The sequence below is a fragment of the Clytia hemisphaerica genome, unplaced genomic scaffold (genome assembly GCF_902728285.1).
Source record: "Clytia hemisphaerica strain Z4C2 unplaced genomic scaffold, Clytia hemisphaerica genome assembly, whole genome shotgun sequence".
NCBI classification, from domain to species: Eukaryota; Metazoa; Cnidaria; class Hydrozoa; order Leptothecata; family Clytiidae; genus Clytia; species Clytia hemisphaerica.
Genome location: NW_027104429.1, coordinates 639,882 through 665,314, shown reverse-complemented (window position 1 = coordinate 665,314; position 25,433 = coordinate 639,882). Strand labels below are relative to the sequence as shown.

General features: G+C 34.8%; 1 protein-coding gene across 1 annotated transcript; it reads right to left on the bottom strand.

Annotated features, from left to right (window-relative positions):
* Positions 1-1,873: 1,873 nt before the first annotated feature.
* On the bottom strand, positions 1,874-25,189 carry LOC136820570 (motile sperm domain-containing protein 2-like). Its single transcript, XM_067076759.1, has 19 exons — positions 24,989-25,189; positions 23,966-24,020; positions 22,770-22,888; positions 22,375-22,414; positions 20,452-20,538; positions 20,101-20,186; positions 19,858-19,926; positions 17,826-17,886; positions 17,634-17,672; positions 17,433-17,487; positions 17,151-17,220; positions 16,972-17,030; positions 15,886-16,057; positions 14,086-14,132; positions 10,951-11,056; positions 10,465-10,561; positions 3,451-3,574; positions 2,765-2,906; positions 1,874-2,090 (listed from the first exon to the last, which is right to left on the bottom strand). Exons 1-19 carry the CDS (start codon positions 25,016-25,018, stop codon positions 1,941-1,943), a joined length of 1,608 nt encoding a protein of 535 aa, XP_066932860.1. The 5' UTR covers positions 25,019-25,189; the 3' UTR covers positions 1,874-1,940.
* Between the last annotated feature and the right edge of the window lie 244 nt (positions 25,190-25,433).

Here is a 25,433-nt window from a genome sequence, read left to right as displayed (position 1 = left end):
TTAAATGAGCCAATAAGATTTCACCTATGGATAAAAAAGCTTATTAAAAATGCACAATATATGAGATTACGAGCATGCATACATCATAACTTTTTTAATGGTAAGGCAAGCTTGGCTACAATAGCATACATCTCCTGCTTCTTTATACCTCCATGATCAAACGTCGTTTGGTTAGATATTCCCGTTTTAAATCGAGTTTTGTTCGTTAGCAGTTGATACATTAGTATTCAGGGCTTACTTCATATTGTTTGTACTTAAAAGTTATCTTTAAAGTTCTATTTCAATTATCTTAAGTTATCAAAAATAGCCGGTCGGCTGGCCGCATGAAAGCTTTTTTCCTTCCCCCGCATTCCGGAAACAATACATTTTCGCCTAGGGTTAATTTAAGTAAAAAAGACAGGTCTACATGATACCTGCATGTGTTGAAAAATTGACCATTCCCTAAAATTAATATATGAAAAAAACATAAAAATATATATTTTACGTGGAGTTGCCTAACAAAATTTGAGCAAAAATATATGAAAGTTGAAAATGTTTATGCGAAGTCTTCAGGTGGTTGAATTCGTACCAAAGATGAAAGTTGAATTTTTTGAGTTATCAAAAATTCTCGTTAAGGGGATGCATGATACACGAAGGGTTAATTGAAAAACTTTTTTCACCAACGCAAACAATGAATGAATGAATTACTTTTATCGGATAAATTTTTGCAATGTTTAATTTCACGAGCCAAAACATTTATTTTCACAAATGAGCGTTTAAAAAAATTTCGCGGAGATTTATTTTAGCGAATCAGCCAAAAATCAATCGAAATGGCCCTAGCAATGCCAATTTTTCCCAGATATATCAAATTTAAACCGAAAATCTGATCTTAAAAATTTCGCGCGAATTTAATTTCACGAGTTTAATTTCTCACGCAAATTCGTAAGTTTTAATTAGTTATCGCTATAAAGGCAAAAATAAAGCATCTATAAAGGCAAAAATTAACCCGATTGAAATAAGCGCTTAAAATATTCATATAATATTGGACTATTCTACAACCAAGGAATTATTATAAGCACTGGATATACAAGCGACTGAGTTTTGCCGATTTCTCATGTTCTAACCTTTCCCACAGAAATAGCATTATTGATCTTCCTTCGTTAAACATAAAATAATTTTTCGTAGCATTTTAATCGCATTCATCGAATGTCGTCATGACGTTTCAAGTTGGGAGAATTACATCTTTTATATAAGAAATTGAATGTTGACACCAGCTATTTCCGACCTTCCACCTCAAAAAACAACCATGCCACCACGTGGCTCTAAAAGGTTTTCAAACCAAAGTGGCAGTGATCTAAGCAAGGTTTTTCGTCTTAGATTTTACACAGCACATTAGCAAATATTATTGACTTGAAGTTTTGGTGAATTATGCAGAATTCGGAGACGCAAAAACTTCTTTATATACTTCACTGAGACGAAATAACTTTTAACACTGTACTCGGCGGGACAGTGTTGGAAAGAGATTCCAAATTGAAAATTTCGTGTCACTGTAAGCATTTGTTTGATTTTTCTTGTTCGATGATGTTTTTCTTTCTACCAGATGTATTCGGCTTGGTATTCTTGCCTTATTGTAAAGTTTTTGCTAGAAAAGGTTCAAAAAGAAAGAGCTAGAGTACTTTTAAAAAATTAGACTATGAAACATTTTCAAAAGTCAGAGACCTTCGAGCCCCCGCTCGGACAGAGCTAGAACATCAATTGTTCTCTGAAACAATTGAAAGACAATTGTCACTTCTTTTGTGAGTCATTTATCCAGTGTTTATAGTAATTCCTTGCTAAAACACTAAAATCAAATAACATTAACTTTGCCCCAACCATAAACTGTAAACTGTATGGATCATATAAATTCATTTGATTATAAAAATACCAATAAATTAACTGCAAAAATATACAAATGGCATCTATTAAAAAAACAATTTGATAGTGTCTCTGCTTAGGTATAGAATAAATGCAAGCAAAACAAGGGTGCTAACAGCCACAAAAATGATAAAAAGTTTGATGAACATCTTTATGTGGCTTTGCAAAACCAAAATTTCCTTCTGCATTTTATTCATCTAAAAGTGAAACAGAGAGATTAATAGGCCATTCCTTTAGGACTTCATCAAAACCCATCCAACTCAAAGAAACTAGCAGTTCAAGTTTTTTTATTTGAATATGCAAAATTTTTATAGCCTTCACAGCTTTGACTTTTAAGCCCAAAATGTTCTTAAGATATTCTTATTTTCACCATTTTGTGAGTAATTTTGTCCATCTTCATAAGAAATCGGGTGTTTTAAGGCCAGGGCAAACCGGTCCAACATTTCATCCAACATTTGAAAAATAGCAATCTAGATGAAATGTTGGATGGATAAATTGAAGAAGTGTTATCTTTATGATGATTTTATACCCTCATTTTTCGCCTTTTTTCGACTTTTTTGAAAAGTAATGTATTATTAGCATTTAGATCATAACTGATCTAGGTTAGGTCGTAAAAAAGATGTCACGGAACCCCATGCTTGGCCCCCTACTATCAAAGAGGGAGACTTTTTTCTGGAACACCCGGTAGAAAACAGCTAAATAACTCTGGATTTATCAGTATTTTTTAGAGGTTTAATTGACTTTTAAAAACTTTGGTACAAGAAATTAAAATGAAATTTATTTTGAATTAATACTTTTTTGCATGTGTATTTTCGAAGAAAGTATGTCAAGTGTGGTGGGGCCTTTACTTGGAATTATAGTTGAGATCTACCTTGTTGTCGAACTCCATGAGATGTTTGGAGAGAATGAGTAGTGGATCTATATCTTGTGTGCGAATGTGATGCGGCGAAATGGTCGAGTCACGATCACTCTCAGCAGATTGCGTGGCTGAACTGTCATAACGACATCGCAATCTAGACGATAGGTAAGAAAGAGTAGGCATAATAGTTCAAGAATGTAATAAAAATGTTATTATCCGACGCGTGTAAATAGCGACATTTGATTGGCTTCTTTGCTGTCCAATATTTTCGAATATATAGCTTCCATGGAGGCTACATATTTCAAAAATTGACGTCACACAACTGAGCGCATCTTCTTTTTGACGTTACGTCACAAAATAAAAATAATACTTTTGAATAAAAAACTACCAAGAAACCAGATTTAAGAGCTTATAAATTGGAATTATGTTTGAAAACGAGAAATATTTTAGCGATGAACGGATAATAAACCATTTATTTGGACGCAGTCTCATCCAATATGAAAAATATTGGGCTACGAGAAAAGATATAGGACTCGGCGAAGCCTCGACCAATATCTTTTCTCGTACGCCCAATATTTTTGCATATTGGATTCGACTTTGTCCAATAACTGCAATAACAACACTTTATGTGTTGATTGGTTATAATTTTATGAAGATATAGACTTATTCGGACATAAAACCTTTTCAAAGATTCAAACCTCTGTTCGAAGATACTGGCTTTTGGTAGAGTTTTCCACATGTTCGAAAGGTCTTCTATCTCCAGACCATCTAATATTGTTGACATGATCAAGAATTTATCTTTGGAAACACCAGATATATGACCTAAAAATGAATGCAGATTATTTTTTTGTTTCGTTTTAATGGATTAAATATAGTATGAGAAAATCACGACATTTCTTTATAGTTTCAGCATGTCAACACTTTCACTATGAACAAACTTAAATTGAAAAACAACAAATTAATAGTTTATTCTAATACAAACAGTTAGGTCTTATCATCATTATTTTCATCACTGGCATGTCTTGAACAGTTTTGGGCAGAACTAAAACAATTTGGTAACAGTATTGTGCGGGGATAAAAATTTTAGTTATAAGCCCAAAAGATTAGTCGCAGTGACCTTTTTTCATTTTTACAGTCGAAAGTCTGTTTTTGTTTTAAATTTCGTTTCGGAAAATTTCAATTCGAACGCTTGAACGAAAAAATTCGAAATCAACCATAAAGGCCTATTTACACGCCAGAAATCGAACAAGAGAGCGGAAAATTTTCAAGGAACTTCAAATTTTCATCGAAAACGGGAGCGTATCAAAATATAGAATGTCAAATAGTAGAGCGTCGTTATGAGAATTACTTAAGGAAATTTGACGGTGACTTTCGATTTGATCGAAAAGAGGAGCTCATCGAATTATAGAACGTCGAATTAAAGAGCGTCGACTGTATTATCTTTTGAAGAAATATGCCGTCAGTTCTAGAAATCTACATGTCTAAGTATGTTTTCTTTAGCCAAAAAAGTGAGACACAAAAGTTTTCAATGCTTGGTACCAGGAACCTTCTCATATATTTTTAAAGAAATCTGAAGGAATTTTTTTCTCGAAAAATATCTTATTTAATAGGGGGGGGGGCAAGCCTGGGGTCCCGTGACATCTTTTTTACGACCTAGCCATTTTTAGCCTATTCCAATAAACAGTATATTAGAAGATATTAGCGAGGTTAAGCAAGAAGCTATTTATTACATACGGAATCTATTACGCGAGTTTTTCGCGGGCTAGCGCCCAAATCTCAAAGCTAACTCTGTCCCGTGAAATTTGACCTGTACGTCGTAGCTTGGGGAGTGGATCTATTGCGCGAAATTCTCCAATCCCACGTAATGGATATCGATTAGGATATAAGCATGATCCAAGGGAAATTTACCTTACGGAGATTGGGCAGAATCGTTTAGGATCAAAAATCACCCGAAAAAAATGTAAACAGACAAGAAACTTTGGTAAATCTTTTTGACTTCTGACAAGTTTGAGCTGAGAATACTAACAGAAGAAATTTTTTGAATCTCATCTTAGTCCGGGAGCTGAGGGAGGTCAACTATGACAGTCGTAGAGGCACGTGCAAACATATATCATCATATAGCACTATGTCTGAAGTTTCCGAATTTACTTGTTTGCTGTCCGAAATTTTCTTGTAGGTGTCTATTTTACGGACCGAATTTCTTTTGACGTCAACCGTCATTACTAAATCTCTTATTTCGTAAAAACGGTACCATGCTTAATAATGAAACTTAAGACGCTTGTTACTCTTATAATAGGCTAAATTTTTGTGCAAGTTTCGTATCTATACTTCAAGTAATGTCGCTGATATGTGCAGAAATACGTCAAATTCTCATCGAATTTTCGTCCTCTACAGACTTTTGTTTTCAACAAAAAGGGTTTTAAAGGATAAATTTGTGACTTAAACTTTAAATCAAAGCATACCTTAAAATGTTTTAAAACTATGCTGAAAATTTGGTTTGAAAAGCTCTTTGGTAGCTTAAGATATTCGATTTTAAACAGAGGTAAGTCACTCAGAAAACCGATGTCTGCATGCTAAAACTGACGTCAAAAAGCAAGCAAACCCGACGTCAAAAAAATGAAGCAAAAAACTAACGTCAAAAATAGATTTGTTTTTGTCTGATTATACGAACTTTCTGTATTCCCGATGCTCCTTGGTTTACTTTGGAAATAAACATTAGTATAATGTGCTTACAACTGCCGGAAAAGATAAGTTCAGATTTGGTTAATATAAAGCTAATAAGCGTTCGTTATTCGTTCATATTTGTTGTGGTCTCTGCTTCTCTCTTTTAATACAACTCTTTCTCATTTGAGCTATGAACTCGCGACTTCTATATTTTGATCAACACCTTGATCATTACTTTATCATCCCGACAGCTGTAGCATAAAAGAAGAGCATTCGACTACGGTTTGTAAGGTTGTGGTTTCAACCCGCAGCCGGATCATATCAAAGACAAAAATGGTATTTGACGCCTCTGATACTAGACAACTAAAGAAAAAGGTTAAGCGTAAGTAAAGAACTCCAGGGAAAGGAGCGGCGCCTTCCCCTACCTTTGGGTAGATAGCTACAGGATAAGAAGGCCTTCGAGTCGCCCTCGACTACATTCGCAAAACTTACTCACTTATCATCATGTTCTTTCTTTCATATCCTTGATCGACTCGCTACTTCTTCCCTTTGATCAACTTTTTTCTCATTTCTCTTATATCATCCTTTTCTCGTTTAAATTATCAACTCGCTTCCTCTTTATTTTGGATCCTTGATCGACTCGCTCGACTATGTTGAATAATTATTCTTCTTGCGAACGAGGCCTGCAATGCTTTTTATACATCTCGAGAAGAGTATATTCAAAATTATTTTTTCTCGTTCGAGTTCAAATTAGCGAGGATAACTATAACTTATTTCCGAGCATTCCGTGAGCTCCGTAAAAGAGGATCTACTAAAATTCATCAGAGGAAACCGAGGAAACGTAAATACTACGTAAAAACAGAATGAAAACAAATAGAAGGGGATTTCATGTTTTATTTTCGGCGATTGTTTTACTTTCAGCCAATCACAGCACTTAAAAGCTCGTTTAATATTCATCCCAAATCTGGATGAAAATATCTAAGCGTCAATTCGTCGGATCAAAAGATTCGCCGCATAGAGCGTATACTGGCAGAATGGATAATCTGTTATGTAGATCATTTTGTATGCCTCTTTACCGTTTGGGTATCAGACGCTGTCCGCTGTCCTACTTGAATTATGGAAAATAATGGTAAAAACAGTTATCTTTTTTGGCCTTACCTAGAGGTCCTATAAATTAGCCTTTTTCCGCCCGTCTGTTACCATCTTTTTTCGGGATCGCTTCATTAGTTTTCTTCTGATTTTTGGTACAAAGATCACTGACCTTTATATAAAGGTCAGTGACAAATTGGATGCAAATTGGTAATACCCAATTCCCGGAGAATTATTCCATAACGGTTTTGTTGACTGGTTGTTGATTAGCTATTTATTTTATCCAGTTAATTTGAGGGTATTTTTGATGGTATTTTTTCTGTCTTTTCTTTTCTATTCTCTTCAATTTTTGACTGTCTTCGTACAACAACGGCAGAGAGCAAAAAGTCAAAATCTGACTAACTGTGCGTCATGGTAGAACTACCATGGCTTACCTCCAGCTACCAGATAAAGCTATAAGCTTCACTCTCTCGCTGAGAGGGATGAAGTTATGTATGGAGGTCTGTATGTCTAACCCTATATTTGTGGCTCCTTACATAGGTAGATGCTTATGGTATCATTTCAATTACGCCCATTGCATTTATTGGAATAATAAATTTTAATAGTAGGTATCTATCATGCCATCATCAAAGTTTCTCGCGACTAAATAGAGTCAGGGTAGAAAAAATTGCTTAGGGACGAAAAATTTGGGCTGCATATGAAAGATGACAATGGAAGAGAGAAAAGAATAATGATGTTAAGGTTTTTAATGTCGAAGTTTACTCAGAGCCCCATTGGATCTTTTTGATTTGTTACATACAAAATCAACGTGATGTTTCCAGTTCAGATGATCGTCAATATACACACCAAGATATCTCACAACTTTGCTTGGTAGCCGATGACCATTGATTTTAATTTTTAAATCGTAGTTGATTTTCTTTCTGACTGGACGGAAAATCATAAGCTCAGTCTTGCTGGTAACGAAACCAGTCAAGAGCTTTGCCACGAATGCCATAAAAATCGAGCTTTGACAGTAGAATTGAGTGATTGACGGTATTTAAGGCTTTTTGCAAATGGATAAAGCAGATAGAACATCTATACTAACCATCATCAAGAGCTTTAGAAATGTTGTTTATGCAGTACCTTTCCAATCAACGTTCTCGAATTCTTCTTTGAAACCTACTTCATCAAGTTTGACCAATCTCGACGAAAAGAAAGTTAAGGTTTATAGTGAGAGCTACAATCAGTGTTTAGAATCAAAAATTGTGGAAGATCGTCGGATATCGAGACAACGAGGTTTCCAGAAATTGAAGAGCAGTTTAGAGGAGAGATAAAAATATTGTTAATGAGAGTATTTGAAGTATCAGTGATCCGCGTTGGAAGAGTAATAGATGGAAGAATTTGATAGGACGATGAAAATTTGAAAAATTTGAGCAAACGGCTTTAAAGCTTCAAAAGATGTAGAAAAAGAATCCCCTTGATGAAAATCATGTGTTTGATTTGCCGAGTTAAAAAAATAAATAGCAGAAATTGAAGCTTGCAACAGATTTACACTGGAAATACTTTGGTACAACAACACTGACTTATCACATCTGACTTATCACATTCTGATAAATAACGAGATTGCTCACGGGAATTTCTAACCCGTACGAGCAAACCCGCACCTGTCAATCATTTTTTAGACCTGTCAATCAGTTTTTTGCTTTTTTTTCACTTGTGGTTCTGAAAAAAATGTTTGTAAGATAACAAAAAAATACGAAAGTCGATTTTAATGCATTTTTTCTAGTTGAAAGTTTTGGAACACTGGATTTTCAAGAGAAGGGAAAGTCATGACTCTTGACTCTTGACTCTTCACCCGCTAACCAACCTGATCCATTTTGAAATACTGTACTTGAGTCAAACTGCACTGAGGTTGTTGCACAGGAATTTATATCAATAAGAGCTCATAAAACTAGAACAAGTTTGGTCAATGCTGACAAAATAACACAAACTTGAACGCACCGTATAGGATTCGAACTCTCGAAAATGACTATCCTCATTTGCTGATTAACCGCCTTTTCCACTCGGTCACACGGCTATGGGATGAAGTCCAACAATCATTAATCAAATCATACTTTTATTTGTCATGACTTTTATAATTTTACCCTGTCAAGGTATTGACTTCTTAGAGATTTTCAGGACTCTTTAGTTGAAGAGTGACTCATATTCCAATTCAGTAAGGAGCTGCAGGACTGCAGCAAACGGTTTGTAAACCCTGCTAGTGTCTATAAAATTAGAAATTTCCATCTGAGGGGTTAGGAAATTCTCCAATATCCTTTAAAGAATCAAAAGACTGAAGAGAGGAGCTTGTTATTGTTGTTCTTGCATACAGTACCCATATACAGCACACAGAGCGTACACGCGCAGGCGATTAAATATGATCGCACGGGATGCGGGTCAAAAAATTCCCGTGAGCAATCTCGTTATTTATCAAAAAGTCACTTATCGCTTGAGCCGCCATCTTGAAACACCACATTATGATCTGTAAAAACAACGCACGCTAAAAGTACCCAAAAAGTTAACCCGATCGGAAGAAAGTTTAGAAATCAAAGTGAGATCGGGAAATCGGAATAAAAAAACCAAACTCTTAAGTTGCGGAGGCGGCTGGAAAAAAGGGATTTGAAGGGTCATATCGGGGCTGACCAACTAGGAATGAAATTATATATTTTTATTGCATTGTTGAGTCATGATATTATATTAATTCATTGAAGTGATAAGTCATAGACATATTTTTTGTTTACTAAAATGTTGAATAATAAATAATAGTAAAAGTAATAGAATACTCTGACTATGCTTGTCTAGATTTAATTTTTGTGAAAAACATTTGTCTTGGGAAAAAACTAAGATTAAAATCGAAAGTAAGGGGAATTTAAAGACCAAACCACCAACAAGAAAACTGAAAAAGAAAAAAGAAGAAGAAAATTTTAGAAGTTGGGGCCGAAAGTGAAATACGGAAAAATAAACATTACGCCATACGTCATAGATCGACTTTTTTGCTTAACCTCTTTTTTCTCTATGACGTGAAGCTTTAGGAATAAGGCTAAAACGCCTCGGATCCAGTCTAAAAACTCACGTAATAGATAGCTTCTTGCTTAACCTCGCTATTTTTGAGAGGGAGGACGCGGATTAGGCCCAGAAAAAACTTTTTATGACCAAAATAGTGACGCCATAGGACTGCAAGGGAAAATAAGGGGTAGAGAAATAGATGATTTCCAAAAGTCAAACTAAACGAAAGTGATTGGTACCATCTGAAAGAGCGAAATTCTGAGCAAAAGAATGTATTACAACAACTCTCTGACTAAAACACACAAAGAAATACAGCCGCTTGAAGTTCGTAAACATACCGACATCAGTACGATCAAGACAAGATTTGACGTCAAATCACATTAAAGCTGACAGTTAGTTGGTCTTAAAGTGGTTGTAAAATATACTGTTCTTTGGAATGGACTAAAAATGGCTAGGGCGTAAAAAAGATGTCACGGAGCCCCAGGCTTGGCCACCTACTAATTCACCGTTTTCTTTTTTGAAAGAAACATTCCGCTTAATCATTTTATTGTGACGTGGCTACGAACCGCATCAAACCATTCTCAGATCAATTTTATAACACAGAAAGAATTGCGAAAGTTTTGATAAAAATTGATGACATTTAAACTTCAGAATTGACATTAACTAGATATTCCAATTTTTCAATTAACTGTAATAAATCATTTATCATTTATAAAAGAACAGGCAGCAGCTTATAAACTGTAGAACATTTTTCTCGCATCTTAAAAATTATTTTTCCAGTTTATAAAAAGAAAAAAGCCAACCATCTCTCTCAAAACTAAAATGAAAAGGGATTTTATTTACCCGTAGCCCGCCCGTAGCTTTGTGTGAGTGACCGATAGCATTTCTTTTAAAATCAATTCCTAGAAAATTGGTCCAAAAATGGTCTGAAGTACCTGGTTGTAATTGTACGCTTATTTCGACAGTTTCACCACCTGGGATGCGACCAGAGCTTGGTTTGACACGATAATTCTCTGGAGATGTTGTTTTAACCTGGAGAAAAACAATTCTGCAATATAGTATATGTAAGTAAATTTAAGGTTATTTAAAAATCATAGTCAAAGCGAAGAAAGTTACATTTTAGGGCACATTTAATATGAAACACCTAATTGGTTTCTTAGACAGATTTAAATTCGTATAGTTAGGGAAAGTTTGATAGGGGCTTATCCCGCAAATAAGTTTTTGAGGAACGGGTTTTATTATAAAATTTCTGATGCATTATATACCTCCGAATTGAGTGTATTGTCCTCACCTAACCTCAGTCCCCCTCCCCGATATCAAAGTGCTTCTTACAACACTGTTAATTCTTGCTTCAAATTCTAGTGATCATCAGAAGTGTAATCCTTACAATGAAAAGAAACTTAGTTTAGAAAAAGTCTTACCTTGAAGGCTACAAGTTTTGATAGATTATTCTTAATCTTCAATATTTGGTTGGGTTCACCACCCGAAATAGAGTGGTGTGCGTGGAAAAGAAGCTCGTGCGATGGCCTGAAATAAATACACCGCACTATTTTAATATAGATGCTTTAGCTTCACCCCTGCAAATAGAAACATTTAAAAGTGACATAAAAAAATCGAAATGTTTGTAGCCCGAAAAGCTAGGCTTTCCACCGCTTATAATTTTTAGAAAGTTTTCACCGAGACTTCCACGAAAAAATATTCTAATTTTTGCAGCACATTTAAAAAAAACTTTTCAAAAAATTAACCGTGAAAAAAAGCATGTTTAACCGGTAAAAAAAACAACAAATTATAGAAATTTAAAAACCAGTGAATTGTTCGAGTGACATAAGCTAAACAAGCAACATGCTGAATGGACCTACCTGATGATGAAACTTAGATAGCAATAAGGAGAAAAACAATCATTAAGAAAATATAGCGGTTAGCGAAAATGCATTAAACTTCATCATTGATTGTTGATGGGGGGGGAGGGGTTTAGGGAAAAAAGAAATAGAAAGTTCCGGTTGCAAAATTGCGAAAGTTTTATTGACGATTGAATCATGCTTGATGGTTGCATTGTTATCAATAATTTTTTAAGTGAAAAACAAAGAAATATATGGAAAAAGCCCAATTCAAATCTGCAAAACGGCGATTTCCGGCATACTTCCGGCATTTTCGGCCGGAAAAACATGATTCTCAATAATCCGAATCGGCCACACTTAGGGCATTGCTGATACACATCTTTGTGCAAAAATCGGGAAAAACGGTTAATGAAATCTCGACAAAATGGCAACAAACCGGTTTTGACGGCATATTATCGGCATTTTTGGCCGAAATATATTTTTTCCAAAATCAGGCTCCGTCACATTTTAGGTATTGCCATTTTACATCAGTGTGCAAAATTTCATGAAAAAATATAAAGTACAGCTCGAGAAATTCAAGAAAAACCGTTTTTCCGGCGATATTCGGCTGTTCCGGCGATTTTAAGAAAGTCCCGGCATCAAAAATCAGTTTTATTCACAATTGTACCATACTTGATGGTTGGCATTGTTATCAATAATGATTTTGCATGAAAAACAAAGAATTATCAGGATAAAGTCCAATGAAAATCTGCAAAAACGGCGATTTCCAGTATATTTCCGGCATTTTCGGCCAGAAAAGAATTTTTCTCAAAAATCGAACTCAGCCATGTTTTGGGCATTGCTATTACGCATCTTTGTGCAAAAAATCAGAAAAAACTAATGATGAAATCTCGAGAAAATGCCAAAAAACCGGTTTTTCCGGCATATTTCCGGCATTTTCGGCCGGAAAAAATGTTTTTCGAAAATCAGTCTCCGTCACATTTTAGGTATTGTCATTTTGCATCAGTGTGCAAAATTTCATAAAAAAATATAAAGTACAGCTTGAGAAATTCAAGAAATACTGTCTTTCCGGCGAAAATAGGTTGTTCCGGCGATTTTTAAATAGTTCCGGCTTCAAAAATCAATTTTATTGAAAATTAAAACATGTTTGATGGTGGGCATTGCTATTAATAATGTTTTTGAATGAAAAAACAACCAATTATAAGGAAAAAGTCCAATGAAAATCCAGAAAAACGGCGATTTCCGGCATTTTAAGCCGGCAAAAAAATTTTTCTCGAAAATCGGACTCGGGCATATTTTGGGCATTGTTAATACGCATCTTTGAGCAAAAAATCAGAAAAAACTAATGATAAAATCTCGAGAAAATGCCAAAAAAACAGTTTTTCCGGCATATTTCCGGCATTTTCGGCCGGAAATGATTTTTTTTCGAAAATCGGGCTCCGTCACATTTCGGGCATTGCCATTTTGCATCATTGTGCAAAAAATTAGAAAAAACTAATGAGCCAATCCTGAGAAAAGCTGGTAACAGACGGACGAACGGACGAACGGACGGACGGACGGACATCGGTTAATTTATAGGACCTCCAAGGTAGGTCCAAAAATAAGGTCAGACTTGAATCAAATAATCGCAGTCCACCCGAGAGGAATGTCTCAACAAACCATGACCATTTTAGTTCAACCACGTAGCGTCTACTTAACCCTTTAACTGCCCGTCGTTTTTTTTAAGATCTATTTGCCGCGGGAAAAAAAAAGGTTCGACCTATTTGCCACGGGAAAAAAGAAGGTTCGACCTATTTGCCCGATGTCGGCATTTGCCGAGGTCAAAAGGTAGCGATTTTGACTTCATTTTCTGAATAATATATGAAGTATCAGCCAAGGACTATAATTTTGAGTTGAACATAGTTGAATAGTTATTTTTCAACATAGAAAAGCTTTTAACTAAGATCTTTTTTCATTTCAAACCATCTAATACAAAATCTTTGTAGAAGTGTTAAATTTTTGGGCAAAGGAATGGAAAGTGCCGATGTCGGCAAATCCCGACATGGGCAAATAAATCGAAAATGCTCATGTCGGCAAATCCCGACATGGGCAAAGAAATCGAAAATGCTCATGTCGGCATATGCCGACATGGGCAGTTAAAGGGTTAAGGGCTCTGACCATAGTGAATTTTTAATATTTGCCACTTACAAAATATAAAGTTCTACTTGATGTAGCACACAAAACTGTGACATGTTATACATTTTCTGTTAGGCCAATTATCCGTGAGTCTGAAAATTTAAGAATCGCAATGAAAAAATTTGATGAAGAAGAAAATGAAGACTTTTGCGAAGAAGATTATTTCAACTTTGAAGAGCTTAGTTTCGCCGAAGAAAAAAGATTTTGAATTTTTTTTTGCGGTAGATGGTAGATGGTAGATGGATCTTTTATCGAACTAAAATTATCTTTTCGGAAAATTTTTATAAAAGCTTATTTGCTTCAAAATCTTGAAAATAGTGCTTTTTGACCAATTTTCCATCCCAATTTTTCATTGAAAAACAGCCATAACTTTTGATGCATTAATTTAGAATAAAAAGCAATTTATAAAAAGGCAATTCTTTGTTAAAAATGTTAAAGAACCTAAAACATAACTTTTATGTTCAAATACTTTAATAAATTTTTCGACTATGGTCAGAGCCCTTAAGTGTAAACGTGAATCTGTAACGCCGGCTAAATTCTTACATGATAGTGACGATGGGTTCACCATCCTCTGTTTGCACCGATGGAATCTATAAAAGAAACATTACAGATGAGGTCCTAGGTGAAATAATATCATATTCTTGTGTAGCATGAAGAAGATCATCGTGCATCTTTTGAAATCGTGCTTTCCTATATCTTTTCACTTCCTTTTTTTGAGAATTATGGGCAAACAAGCGATACTTTTATGGACCTACCTGTTTATAAAACGAATAATAAAAGTTTAATGAAGGCAATGGAGAAACAAAAACTGAATAATTTGAAATTTTGCAAGTTGGTGCCAAAAATTACCGGGTGACCCACGAAAAAGTTCGGACGGTTTTCGTTGGCTAGGGTCTGAAATAAAAGTAATATAAACTCAATCTTTTTTTTAAAAGATAGAGGATGCTCTAACTTAAACTTTGAGCTATTACTTTTTAAATTTGGTTCAGTGGTTCTTCATTTATGAGCTTTTAAAGTCAAAATTCAATTATTGGAAAATGAAAAAACACTTCAAAAATGAGGTATCAAATTATAATTGTTTTCTTTATCTTTAACATTGTGTTTTTCGAGTGTGCTGATGTTTTACGACCTCGTTAATTAGTGTTGTAGGTAATTAAAGTTTGTAAAATAATAAATTAGCAACGAAGTAGATTTATATAAATTTAATTATTGTAAATATTTTTATCAAAAATATTTTGCAAATAAGCAAAATTTGCCTTCTTTATGAATATGTCTTATGAAAGAACAGAGAGTGTGGGTTTGCCTGGAATATGCTAGAAAGTGCATGGTGGTGGTTCTTTTCTGAACGAATAACTTGTTAATAAATTTTGTGAAAGTAAAGAATCTAAAAAAAGTTTTAAAATTGAATAAAAATATCTAACATGCTCTTTTCTAAACGATTTAACGACCTTGCTTGATTGATTGATAATAAAACAATTTGATACCTCTTTTTTGACGTAATTTAGCTCTTTCCGAAAAGTGAGTTTTGACTTTAAAAGCTCATAAGTAGGGAACTTGTGGGTCAAATTTAAAAAGTAATAGCTCAAACTTTAAGTTAGAATATCTACTTTTTACATATTAAAATTTCAAGCACTTTGAGACATTTGTTCGGCCTCGAGACGCCGAAAACTGTCCGAACTTTTTCGTGGGTCACCCGGTATTTTTTCGAAAAATTATTCTTTTTCATATTTAGCACACTGTAATTCTACCAGATTCTACGTCTTTGTACAAAAAAAATGGAAAAACTAATGAACAGATTTTTCACAAAATTTTTTTTTTCGAAAATCGGGCTCCGTCACATTTTGGTAATCATCATTTTGCACCAAAAATCACAAAATTCCTTTGATTCAATCCCATGAAAAGTTGGTAACAGACGAACGGACGAACACAGGTTAATTTACAGGACCTCCAGGTAAGTCCAAAAAGTAACGTGGGAATGATGAAACCGACAAAATTAAATGACCGAAAAACTAATGACAACAGCAAAATCTTCCCAAATCTACTTACTGTTGCCTCTTTCTCAAATTCAATCTTCAAAGAACAAAGAATTATTTTCTAGTTAAAGAAGGATTCGAATTAGCGAGAGCTTTTTATACGATTTTCCAACTGACGGGTGCCAATATTTTAGTACAAAGTACAGAAAGTTTCGAATAATAAAAATTCTAATTAAAAAGTTGATTGAAATTATGAATTAACCCTGGAGGAGGCCCTATCCCTTATCTACTCCCTACAATTTAGCGGAGAATGATACAGATGTTTAGTGTTAAATAAAGTACAAAAAAAACAAGTATAACGGCAAAATACCATTTTTGAATAATTAGTTTTGTTTGCAGCCTCATCAGAAAGTTGTTGTTGTTGTTGTTGTTGCTGCTGTTGTTGAATGACGCTCTTATCATCAAAATTCAATGAAATGCTACTGAACACGTCTGTCTGGTTGACCGTAAGATGGTTGGAAGAGACGCCATTTGCTTCAATACTGGAAAAACAAGGAAAGTTAAAGTAAAAATCAATACTTGCCCGTGAACAATTCGACTGGCTAGTGCCGAATTCAAAGACATTAATAAATACTTCGGGAAACGCCGAGGAATTTTAAAGACAGTTGCAGTTAAATAAGGGAGTTTCTAAACATCGACCAGAAATGGCGACCACGACCAGCGACCACGACCGGCGACCAAATAAATTTGGATTATCGAGTTTATCTGCTCTCTCCACCGTAGAGAATGTTTAAATCAAGTCCTCAGAATACTAAAAAGTGACCTTTGAAGAAACCAGTCATTTTCTTGACAAAGTGACACTATTTGACAAAAATATTGACAGGGTCATTAAGTATGATGTCTGTAAGTTTTGTTACACCGAATATTTTAACTATACTGAATGAGATGCCTTTAGTATGAATAGATAGAACTTGTCAGTAGGAAAAAATTGGGAAGGCCAGTTTTAGAGATATATGAATCTAATCAATTATTCTATTGTCTTTATGCTGACAAAATGACTAATTTCGACAGAAATAATAATGTGATGATGAAATGCAAAGCTTCTCAAACCTATTTCAAAAAAGTTTGTGCCACTAATTATTTTGATGCTGATAATACAAAAGGATATAAATCGACACCATAATCAAGCTCCAAGAGCGTCGAAATGGTTGTTTTACGTTTTTAGCACGTGGCTTTAAATAGATGATAGTAGAGACAGGGGTGAGCTTACTCTTCAATATGATATATATTTAAATGGTTAGGAGAGACACTCTACGTTGGAGAAAGGGAAAAAACTTTATCTGGTCGCTGGTCGTGGTCGTCATTTCTGGTCGACGTTTAGAAACTCCCGTTAAATAAATGTACAGATGCAATTGCTGACTTAAAGATTTGTACAGTAAATAATTTGAAGACCAACATGTTATTTTGCGTTTTAGCGGTGAAGAGTTGTGGTGGATACTTGTAGACGTAGTCATCCTAAAAACAAATAAGATCTAGATTCAGAGATTGAAATGAAAATCATTGGTAAGAACTAATGAAAATCATTGACGAAGACAGAAGGAAACCTCATCGAGCAAACGCAGAATCCAGCCCTACCTTTCCTCCCATGGTACATAAAAGATTTTTAGGAGCTATGAACTGATTGATCTCATTTTTCTTCACAAATCTGTTGTAACAAAGGAAAAATCAATTCATGGGATGACGGCGATGTATGAATTTCAAAGAAACCAGAGCAATTAAACAAAAAGAATAACAAAAGGAAATTTCAGCCTGGGCTAGATACAGGATTACAGAAAATATTTCTTCAAGCAACAAAGCAGAGGATCAACGCAATCGTTAAAGTCACAACAAAATAACTGGAATTGAGTGATCACTTGCTTGATTTTGGATATTCCATCACTATTCATCCATGTTTTAACAAGTTTCCATCCAGCTGAAAAAGTTAAAAAACTACAACATGATTTTTATTCGTGTCGCCATCTTCAGTCTTTTACGTCTTACTGACTCATTAAAAAAAGTTGTCATTATAGCAACATTATGGCAGGGGGGGCAAAGAACAAAGGGTGATCATATACTTACTGATCAATATCCAAGGTGTTTCAAAGACGATAAGGTATTCTGAAAGAAAGAATTCTCAGTAGTATAGTAAAAATGTTGATATCTTGGCTAATAGCTAGTAATCTTGGATTTGTAACTTCACATGGTCAGGACCTGGCCGTTATTTTCCTATCCAGAGACTTTTTTGATAGCATAAGAAAAGAAAAGGTTTACCTAAAACGTTTGGAAAATAAGTCTGGAAACAAGTGATCAGGAATTTGATTAGATCCATATCCTGGAAATATATGTATTATATGATATAAAAAAGTGAGAATGATTTTAGAACAACAGAAAAGTATTTAGTTGCAGCAAAAAAACCTCATTTACAATAATACTTAAGTCTGTATCAAAAGTATGTGAATAAATTTTGTTTTTAAGCATTTTCTCACCATCCATCCATGCTATATTGACAAGTTATACACCGTTGGACAGATATTTCCAAGGAGAATAATTAAAAGGATAAAAAGTTTTTGAAAAATGAAAATGAAAAAAATGAAGATTTTTTCTACTTGTTTAAAAATCGTGACATAAGGCTATTTAGTTTAGAAAATTTAAACATTGTTGATTTCAAATCTGCGTTCAGTTTTTTTTGCACCTTTCTTAGAAAAAAAGTTACAGCACTGTGAATTTGATCATTTTTGGCCGTTTTAGACCTTCCTCAAAGAGCTGTAACTTTTTATCCGAGAAAGATACGCAAAATCTGAGCACAGATTTGAAATAAGCAAGATTCAAATATTCTAAAATCCTTCATGTCATGATTTGTAAAAGAGTAGAAAAAATATTTATTTTCTCCATGTTCATTTTTCTTTTTCTTATTCTTTACATCATTTCCTTTGGAAATATCTTTCCAACGGTGTATAACTTTCTACTATAGCATGATTGATGCTGGGGATATGTCAAAAAACTAAAGTATCCACAAACTTTTGGGACTGACTTTAGTGCACTTTCGTTTATTGAGTTCTTGCTCCACAAACCTATTCGAACTGGTTTGCGTCGCGTTTGTCAGCACCGTGCATAGGTCTTAAATAGAACGGTCTTTAGGCATAGCGATTACCATAGCTAAAAGTTAATTTTTAAGCCGAATTTTTTTTTTTGTTGGGAGAATCTGCTTCAACCACCATTTACGCACGACTGTATACTACCGTCGATTTGCATAAGATTCTTCCCACGCCAACAGCCAATTGAATTGACTTCAAAAAATGCCGATTTTGCCCTGGTTGCCAATTATTTTGCATTCGATTGGCAAAAATTTGGCAATTGGGGCAAAATTTTTGAAACATAAATGCCAAATAAAAAATATGTGGTGAATCTGTCATTCTTGGCAATTTTGGAACTTACCTCCATACAAAACACTGTTCCCACGAGACCTGTGTCCTTTTCGCTTTTCGAACGCCAAAATGGCACTTTTGGCAGAGATTTTGAAAATGGCGGCGTAGCGGTGTAGGATTTTGCCACAATACTGTGATCTTTTGACATTGAAATTTTGGATTTGGCAAAGCTGGCGATTATAGTAAATAAGTTTCTCAATCGAAAGGGCTACAAGATTTCACTGCCGCTTTTCTATCAGATAAAGAACATGACTCCGGATAGTTAAAAAAAGCTTCAGAAAGTTTGGCAGTTTCATAAACACAAGATTTTCCTTTAGAAAAAAACCCTTTCGAATGCCATTCTGGTTATCTCCGGCAGAACAGGGGAAATCTCAGGAAAGTCAGGAGAATCTTAGTGCGGGAAATGGAAACTTATGCAAAACGACGGTACTTTCATACAAAAGATCAGAAAAAAATTTATGATTCAATTTTGCACAAAGGCAAATAACCCGTTTTTTAAAACGTATATTTTGGCCGAAATGTACCCAAAAACTTTTTGGAATCGAGCTCTGTTACATTTTCGGCACTTTCATTATACATATTTGTGCCAAAATTCAGAAAATTTCTATGACCCAATCATGAGAAAAACTGGTAACGAACTTTTTGTCGCTCAAAGGATTAAATAATAGTAATCGATAAAAAAGCCCGATATGGCCCCCAAAATTCCCAAATTGTCGGTCCTTTTCATTGATTTTTGACGAAATTACTTCCAATTCAACCCTTGGGTTTGTATTGAACCAAAAACTTAAATAAAAAGCATAGGATCCAGATCTAAATCTCTGCCTGGCGAAGTAAGAGTTAATTAAGAAGGAGTCAGTTCAAAGCTTCTTGAATCTTACCATGTTAGCAAAGCCGGCGTCTTGCATATCAAAAACCATTGTTACTTTCTTACCCGAATTATTTTCACACTAAAATGGGTGGAAGGAAGACAATTTGTTTAAATTGAAGTAAAATAAATGTAGAATAACTTAAATAAAACAGAAATCCAAAATAAGGAGAAAATGTGTCATATGTTTTCAAAAAAATAAAGTAGTAAAAGAAGGAGCAGACGATGGTCAAAATTAATTCGGAAGGGCACTCACTAGTTTTTCAAGAGCGAAAGCAAAAAGCTTTTTGACTTCTTCAATGTTATACAGCTCCTTACGATAACGATTCGCCAAAAAGTGTACTAAATAAAAAGAGCTTTCATTATCTTGCCATTATAAAAAAAAACTAATGGCAAACTTTAGCCATTTAGTCTACAAGACTGATGGGAGTAGAAAGACCGGATGTACAAATGAGTAGTGTGAGTAGTTTAGAAGATGATGTTTTTCGATACAGTCGAACAATTCTCTGTTTAATGAATAACTCCAAAAAAATGGAGCAAGAAAATGGACAATGGGTGATTCATAGCAATTGAATTAGGCTTAAAATTACAGAATAAATTAACATACGTAACAGATTTCCATTTTTGTCAGTATTTCTTGGAAAAAGGAAACCAATTTCAAAAAGGTGTCGATCAATATTCCTCTCTGTGATTTCTAAGAGATTAAGAATATCGAATGCTGAACGATCAGGACGGCTGTATTGCAAAAGGTAGAACATTCAACTACGATTTTCAAGGTCGCGGGTTCAATCCCCCAGTCGGGTCATGTCAAATATTTCAGACTTAGTACAAAACGGTATTGTCTGCTTTATGCTCAACACTTAAAGGGATAATCAGATGGTTTGAAATATTTAGATTACAGAAACCTTCTATGGTCCTTAGTAAAACTATAAAGTATTTTTGTGTAACAATTTTCCAAAATCGAGATATCAAATTTTTGAACATGGGTTCTTACACGGTTCTTACGTTAAAATCCTATTGTTTTCATCCTAAAACTGGTAACTTAAATATCTCGACTTTGAAAAATAGTTTGCAAAGCCAAATTCTTCGTGATAATCAATATTTAGAACGTAATGATGATCATTTATTGCCTCTCACCAGTAATATGGTAATAACATAGGTTGTTACTATAACGAGGAACAAGAAGTAAAGAGTAGGTAACGAAAAATAACGAAAAGTAACGAGTGCTTAAATGGAAGTAACAAATAAATACCAGACCTAAGCAATGAGTACTTTAGCCACGGATTTGACGTTCCATTGTCTTGTTTTTGTCACCAGTCAATTCTTTTAAAATAAGATTTATGACGTCATTTCTAGGTTTACTTTTCGGGCACCTATATCTCGTGATTAGCTTGTCTGTTTCCTTTCTAATATGGCATGTGACACCTTGACAATAATGCCTTGAAATCAACCTAATTAGATTTTGTCAATTTTGGTGATGGCGTCACCATTTTGGCCCATTTTGGTACTCGAATCTGGACACGTTTATTTCGTTTTTTATTCTTTGTCAAATTCGTCTTAAAATCTCACGCCCCCCCACCCGCCGTACTTTGACAAAACGTGCAACGGGTTTGTGCGAGCCATAAGGGTACTAAGGCCTAAAGGGTATCTAAAGTCTTTTAAAAGGAGTACTTCATCATATGTTTTTCTCTAAAAGGTTTACAAAATCACGAAATTCTTCCTCTCACCTTCGACCAAATTTTGGGGAAAATCGACAAAACTTTTGAAAACAGTTTCTCTAAGGGTCCATAAAATGTCAAATTTTTTCACTCTCTAAGTATCCATTTTCAATTTTTGGCTCAGACATACTGGTCGCGTTGCGAACTTTTAAAAAAAGTACCCACGATGCCTCGTTTTTTAAAACGCTTCATAGAATGAGACGGAAAAATGAAAGTGGAATGTTTTGAAACTCTCAACGTCCAAATTTCTGCAAAGTGAGCCTTTTCTGTTTATTTTCACTCACATCTTAGCTCTAATTACTCTTTTATATCAATTTTAAAACTTATTTTAGCAAGAAGACACAGTCGCACTAGTTGTGTAATCGTTTCGTGTTGTATTAAGGAAAGTTACATAGAACTATCTCTTTATCCAAGCTTTCATAGGGGGGTTCATATGCGATACCATTTCAAACTTTGAAACTTTTCTTTATGGCACTCTGAGCTTAACAAAACTGTTTTTTAGATTGAAATGCTACTGTTTGATCGCCATCTATCTTTGTAGGGCATAGAAAATCATATAAGAGCTAAAAAACATAACAAAATCAATCATATTCCTTTTCTTGGAAAGTTTCGGATTGCTTCACAATTGCTTCGTTACTTTCATTTAAGCACTCGTTACTTCTTGTTACTTCTCATTACTTCGTGTTCCTCGTTATAGTAACAACCAATAACATAGTAATATTGTCAGGGCATTGTTTCGATTTTTCTCCTTGAAAATGTGACCTTTGAAAATCGCTGATCTTTCTGTGATTATGATGAGAAAATGAGCTTACCATTCAATCCAAAACTTTCTCGCCACTTTAGGCATTCGACCTACAAAGCAAGAATATTTAATGAGTAAAAATATATAAAAGTAACATGTTAATTGGGCGTTTGTTCCAAGGAAGTAAAAAATATTGCTGGTGGTTTTGGACTGATAATATGCTATATTCGGACATTGCAGGGGTACGTTTACGTCACACTCATTCTTAACTTGATACCGCTAGTAAGGACCTAGGAGTAATGGGACCCATGCACCATTTGATAGAACGCCTAGAGGCGGTTCAATCGGGCAATCGTGGTTAACAATTTCTCAGAATGTCCCTTGTATTACAGATTCATTTTTTGTCTACAAAGATTCCTAAAAACAAGAAATAAATTAACAGGAGATTGAAAAAAACAAGCCTACCATCATCTCCAGTGCTTTATCAATATCTTTATGTTGGTGGATGAGGAACTGCCACACAAAGCCATCACTCTTTTGTACTTTTTCAATATCCTCTTCATCAAAATCTTGAAGTTCAGGACCTGAAATAAATTGATGAAATTAACAGAGCACATAACACTACATAACATAATATTGACAATATTGTTTTCGGTCCGTAATGTACGAAGTAAATAATACAGTAATAATAAGAGATTGTAGTTTAAGCTACCGTGGCTGATATGGGCATCCCTGCGCCTATCTTGCCGCGGCGGTTAAAGTCAGGCGACTGCCTGTCATCTTAGGCGGCCGCCTAACTTATCGATGGATGGTCATCAAATTAGCTTTCTGGTCTGCATTTTATATTTGAATCTTAGGCGGCCGCCTAACTTGTTAAATCTTAGGCGGCCGCCAGAGTTGGCCGCCTATCTTCTGTTTCACGTGGTAATAAAGTAAACAAAAATACCAAAATGGTGTATCAAGTTGCAGAGGAATTTCAAAAGCAAGCAAAGGAAAATGGCTACCATGTTTGTTGTTTGTTTTGAAATTTGAAATGATAAAACTGGCGGCCGCCTGAATTGAGATGATAAAAATACAAAGATTGACTAATTAGGCGGCCGCCTAAGTTAAGATTATTCAAAGGATCATAATATGACGTCGTTGCAAGTTTTTTGAATTAAGAAGGCGTGGCACTTTCTACGAAAGTTTCTAAAAATGAGCTTTCAAAGTCAATGTACAGGTAAAAGACGGTGGTCTTTCGGGCGAGAAGAAGATATAAGTTTTTCCGTAAGTTTCGATATGTCTATGATTGTTTTGAAATCAAAATATTTATTTATTTGTTCTTTTAAGGCGCGCCAACTAACCTCAAATTAGTAAAAGGGGCAGATATACAATGTACAGTTGACGTTCTCTAACTTGCCGTTTTACTGTTCGATAAGTTACCGTTCTTGGTTAAATTGAAATCATAACTTCCTGAAAAAAACTCTCATTGACGGTTTATTATTTGCTAGGCTTCTGTTTTTCTCTCCCTTGAGTTAGAGTTTGAGAGCATCAACAACACCATTTTTATCATCCTAAGGACTTTGGATTCTCAAGCTAAAAAACCGGCGTTTGCGACGACGGGAACCGTCTAGTTCTATTCTATTCTAATTCTAGGATTATGAGCAGAGAATATGAATTACCTCTGGACAACAACCTTCTTCGAAGCTCTTCGATCAGTGCAAGATTGTTTTCTTTCTGAAAAAAAGTTGAAAAATAATTGAATCAAAAAACTAAAGCCCATTTTATGAAAAAAAAATTATTACACATAACCACACCTGTTATGAAATAACAATTCCCCATAATATTTTCTGTCTAGCAATGTCTGCTGCTTGAGAAAATTGTCCATATTGTATTTAACAACCATTGAGATTATCCCAAGAAAAATACTATAAAAAATACCAAGCAGTTCTGTCACGTACTTTCCCTTCTTTTTGAAATTTTGTGAAAACAGTGAAGTATGTAGGGATAAGAAACGCTCTAAAGTAGAAAATTATCACCCTGTCAGCTCAATGTCAGTCAAATGTAAAATGTTAGAACGTGTTATACCGGGAGACCACTGAAATAGTTAAAGTGAAAAGTTTTATTTTCCATTGGTTCAATCAATATTTGAGATTTACTGTACATATGGGCAAGCACCCTGTTGCTAAAATGTTGGCTTGAAGTCAAAAATGAAACCACTCAGTGGTACCCGAGAATTTTACAGCTGTTTTACGACATGAAAAATAATATTGAGCAGTATTGAGCAGATCAATTATGGCAAGTTTGTTTAGGAGAACGCAACTCCAGCATACACCACTTTTCCTCAGCCAGTATAAATGGTTATCATCTTGTCCCAGCTGTCTTGAAGAAGACAAATCAAAATTTATGCTGGAGTAATTAGTTATTCAAAACACTGTCGCGCTCTCCCAAAGGAGGACATACCTTGTCTAATTCCTTCACAGCAACTGTCTGGTCTGCAACGTAGTTAGAGTGATTTTTTGAAACAGCTTTCTAAGAAGGTTTTATTTATAAACATTTAAAAGACCAGATAGTTGCTATACAGAATCAGACAAGGTATGTTAGAATTGCAGGAGGTTAGGGTGTTGTTATTAACAATCTCTTGAATATGTTAGTTTGGCCCTAATTTTCTCACTTTTAATTGTAATAGAGCATGGATATCTTACCTCTTTCTCTTTTTCTTCTCTAGAAAACATAATTTCTTAGACTTAGATTTTCTTGTGTTGCTTGTCGTGTAAGTGTGAGTGTAGGTGTCTAGTTTTAATATTTCTTTGTTTTTTCTTCAGTATTTCCCCTTCCCAGCAGCAGTGCTCTCACATAACCAGCAGCAAAAATCATTACTTCCTTTCATCATTTTTTTCATGCCTAAAGCGAAGATGAGATTGCTTAATGGGCTCTTCCAGAAAATGTCTTTACATCGGGGGAGGTGGAGGATATAGTGTCTGGAGGTAGTGAAAAATCTACAAAATTTGCCCTGTCCGGGATAAACTTGCTCTGTTTGGGGGTAATTTTGCTTGGTTGACAAAATTTTATTTAAGAGGAACAGGTTCAAGTGCAATGTCGAAAGGGAAGGGTGTCATGACTGACAACTTTTGGGTCGGGAGATATGTC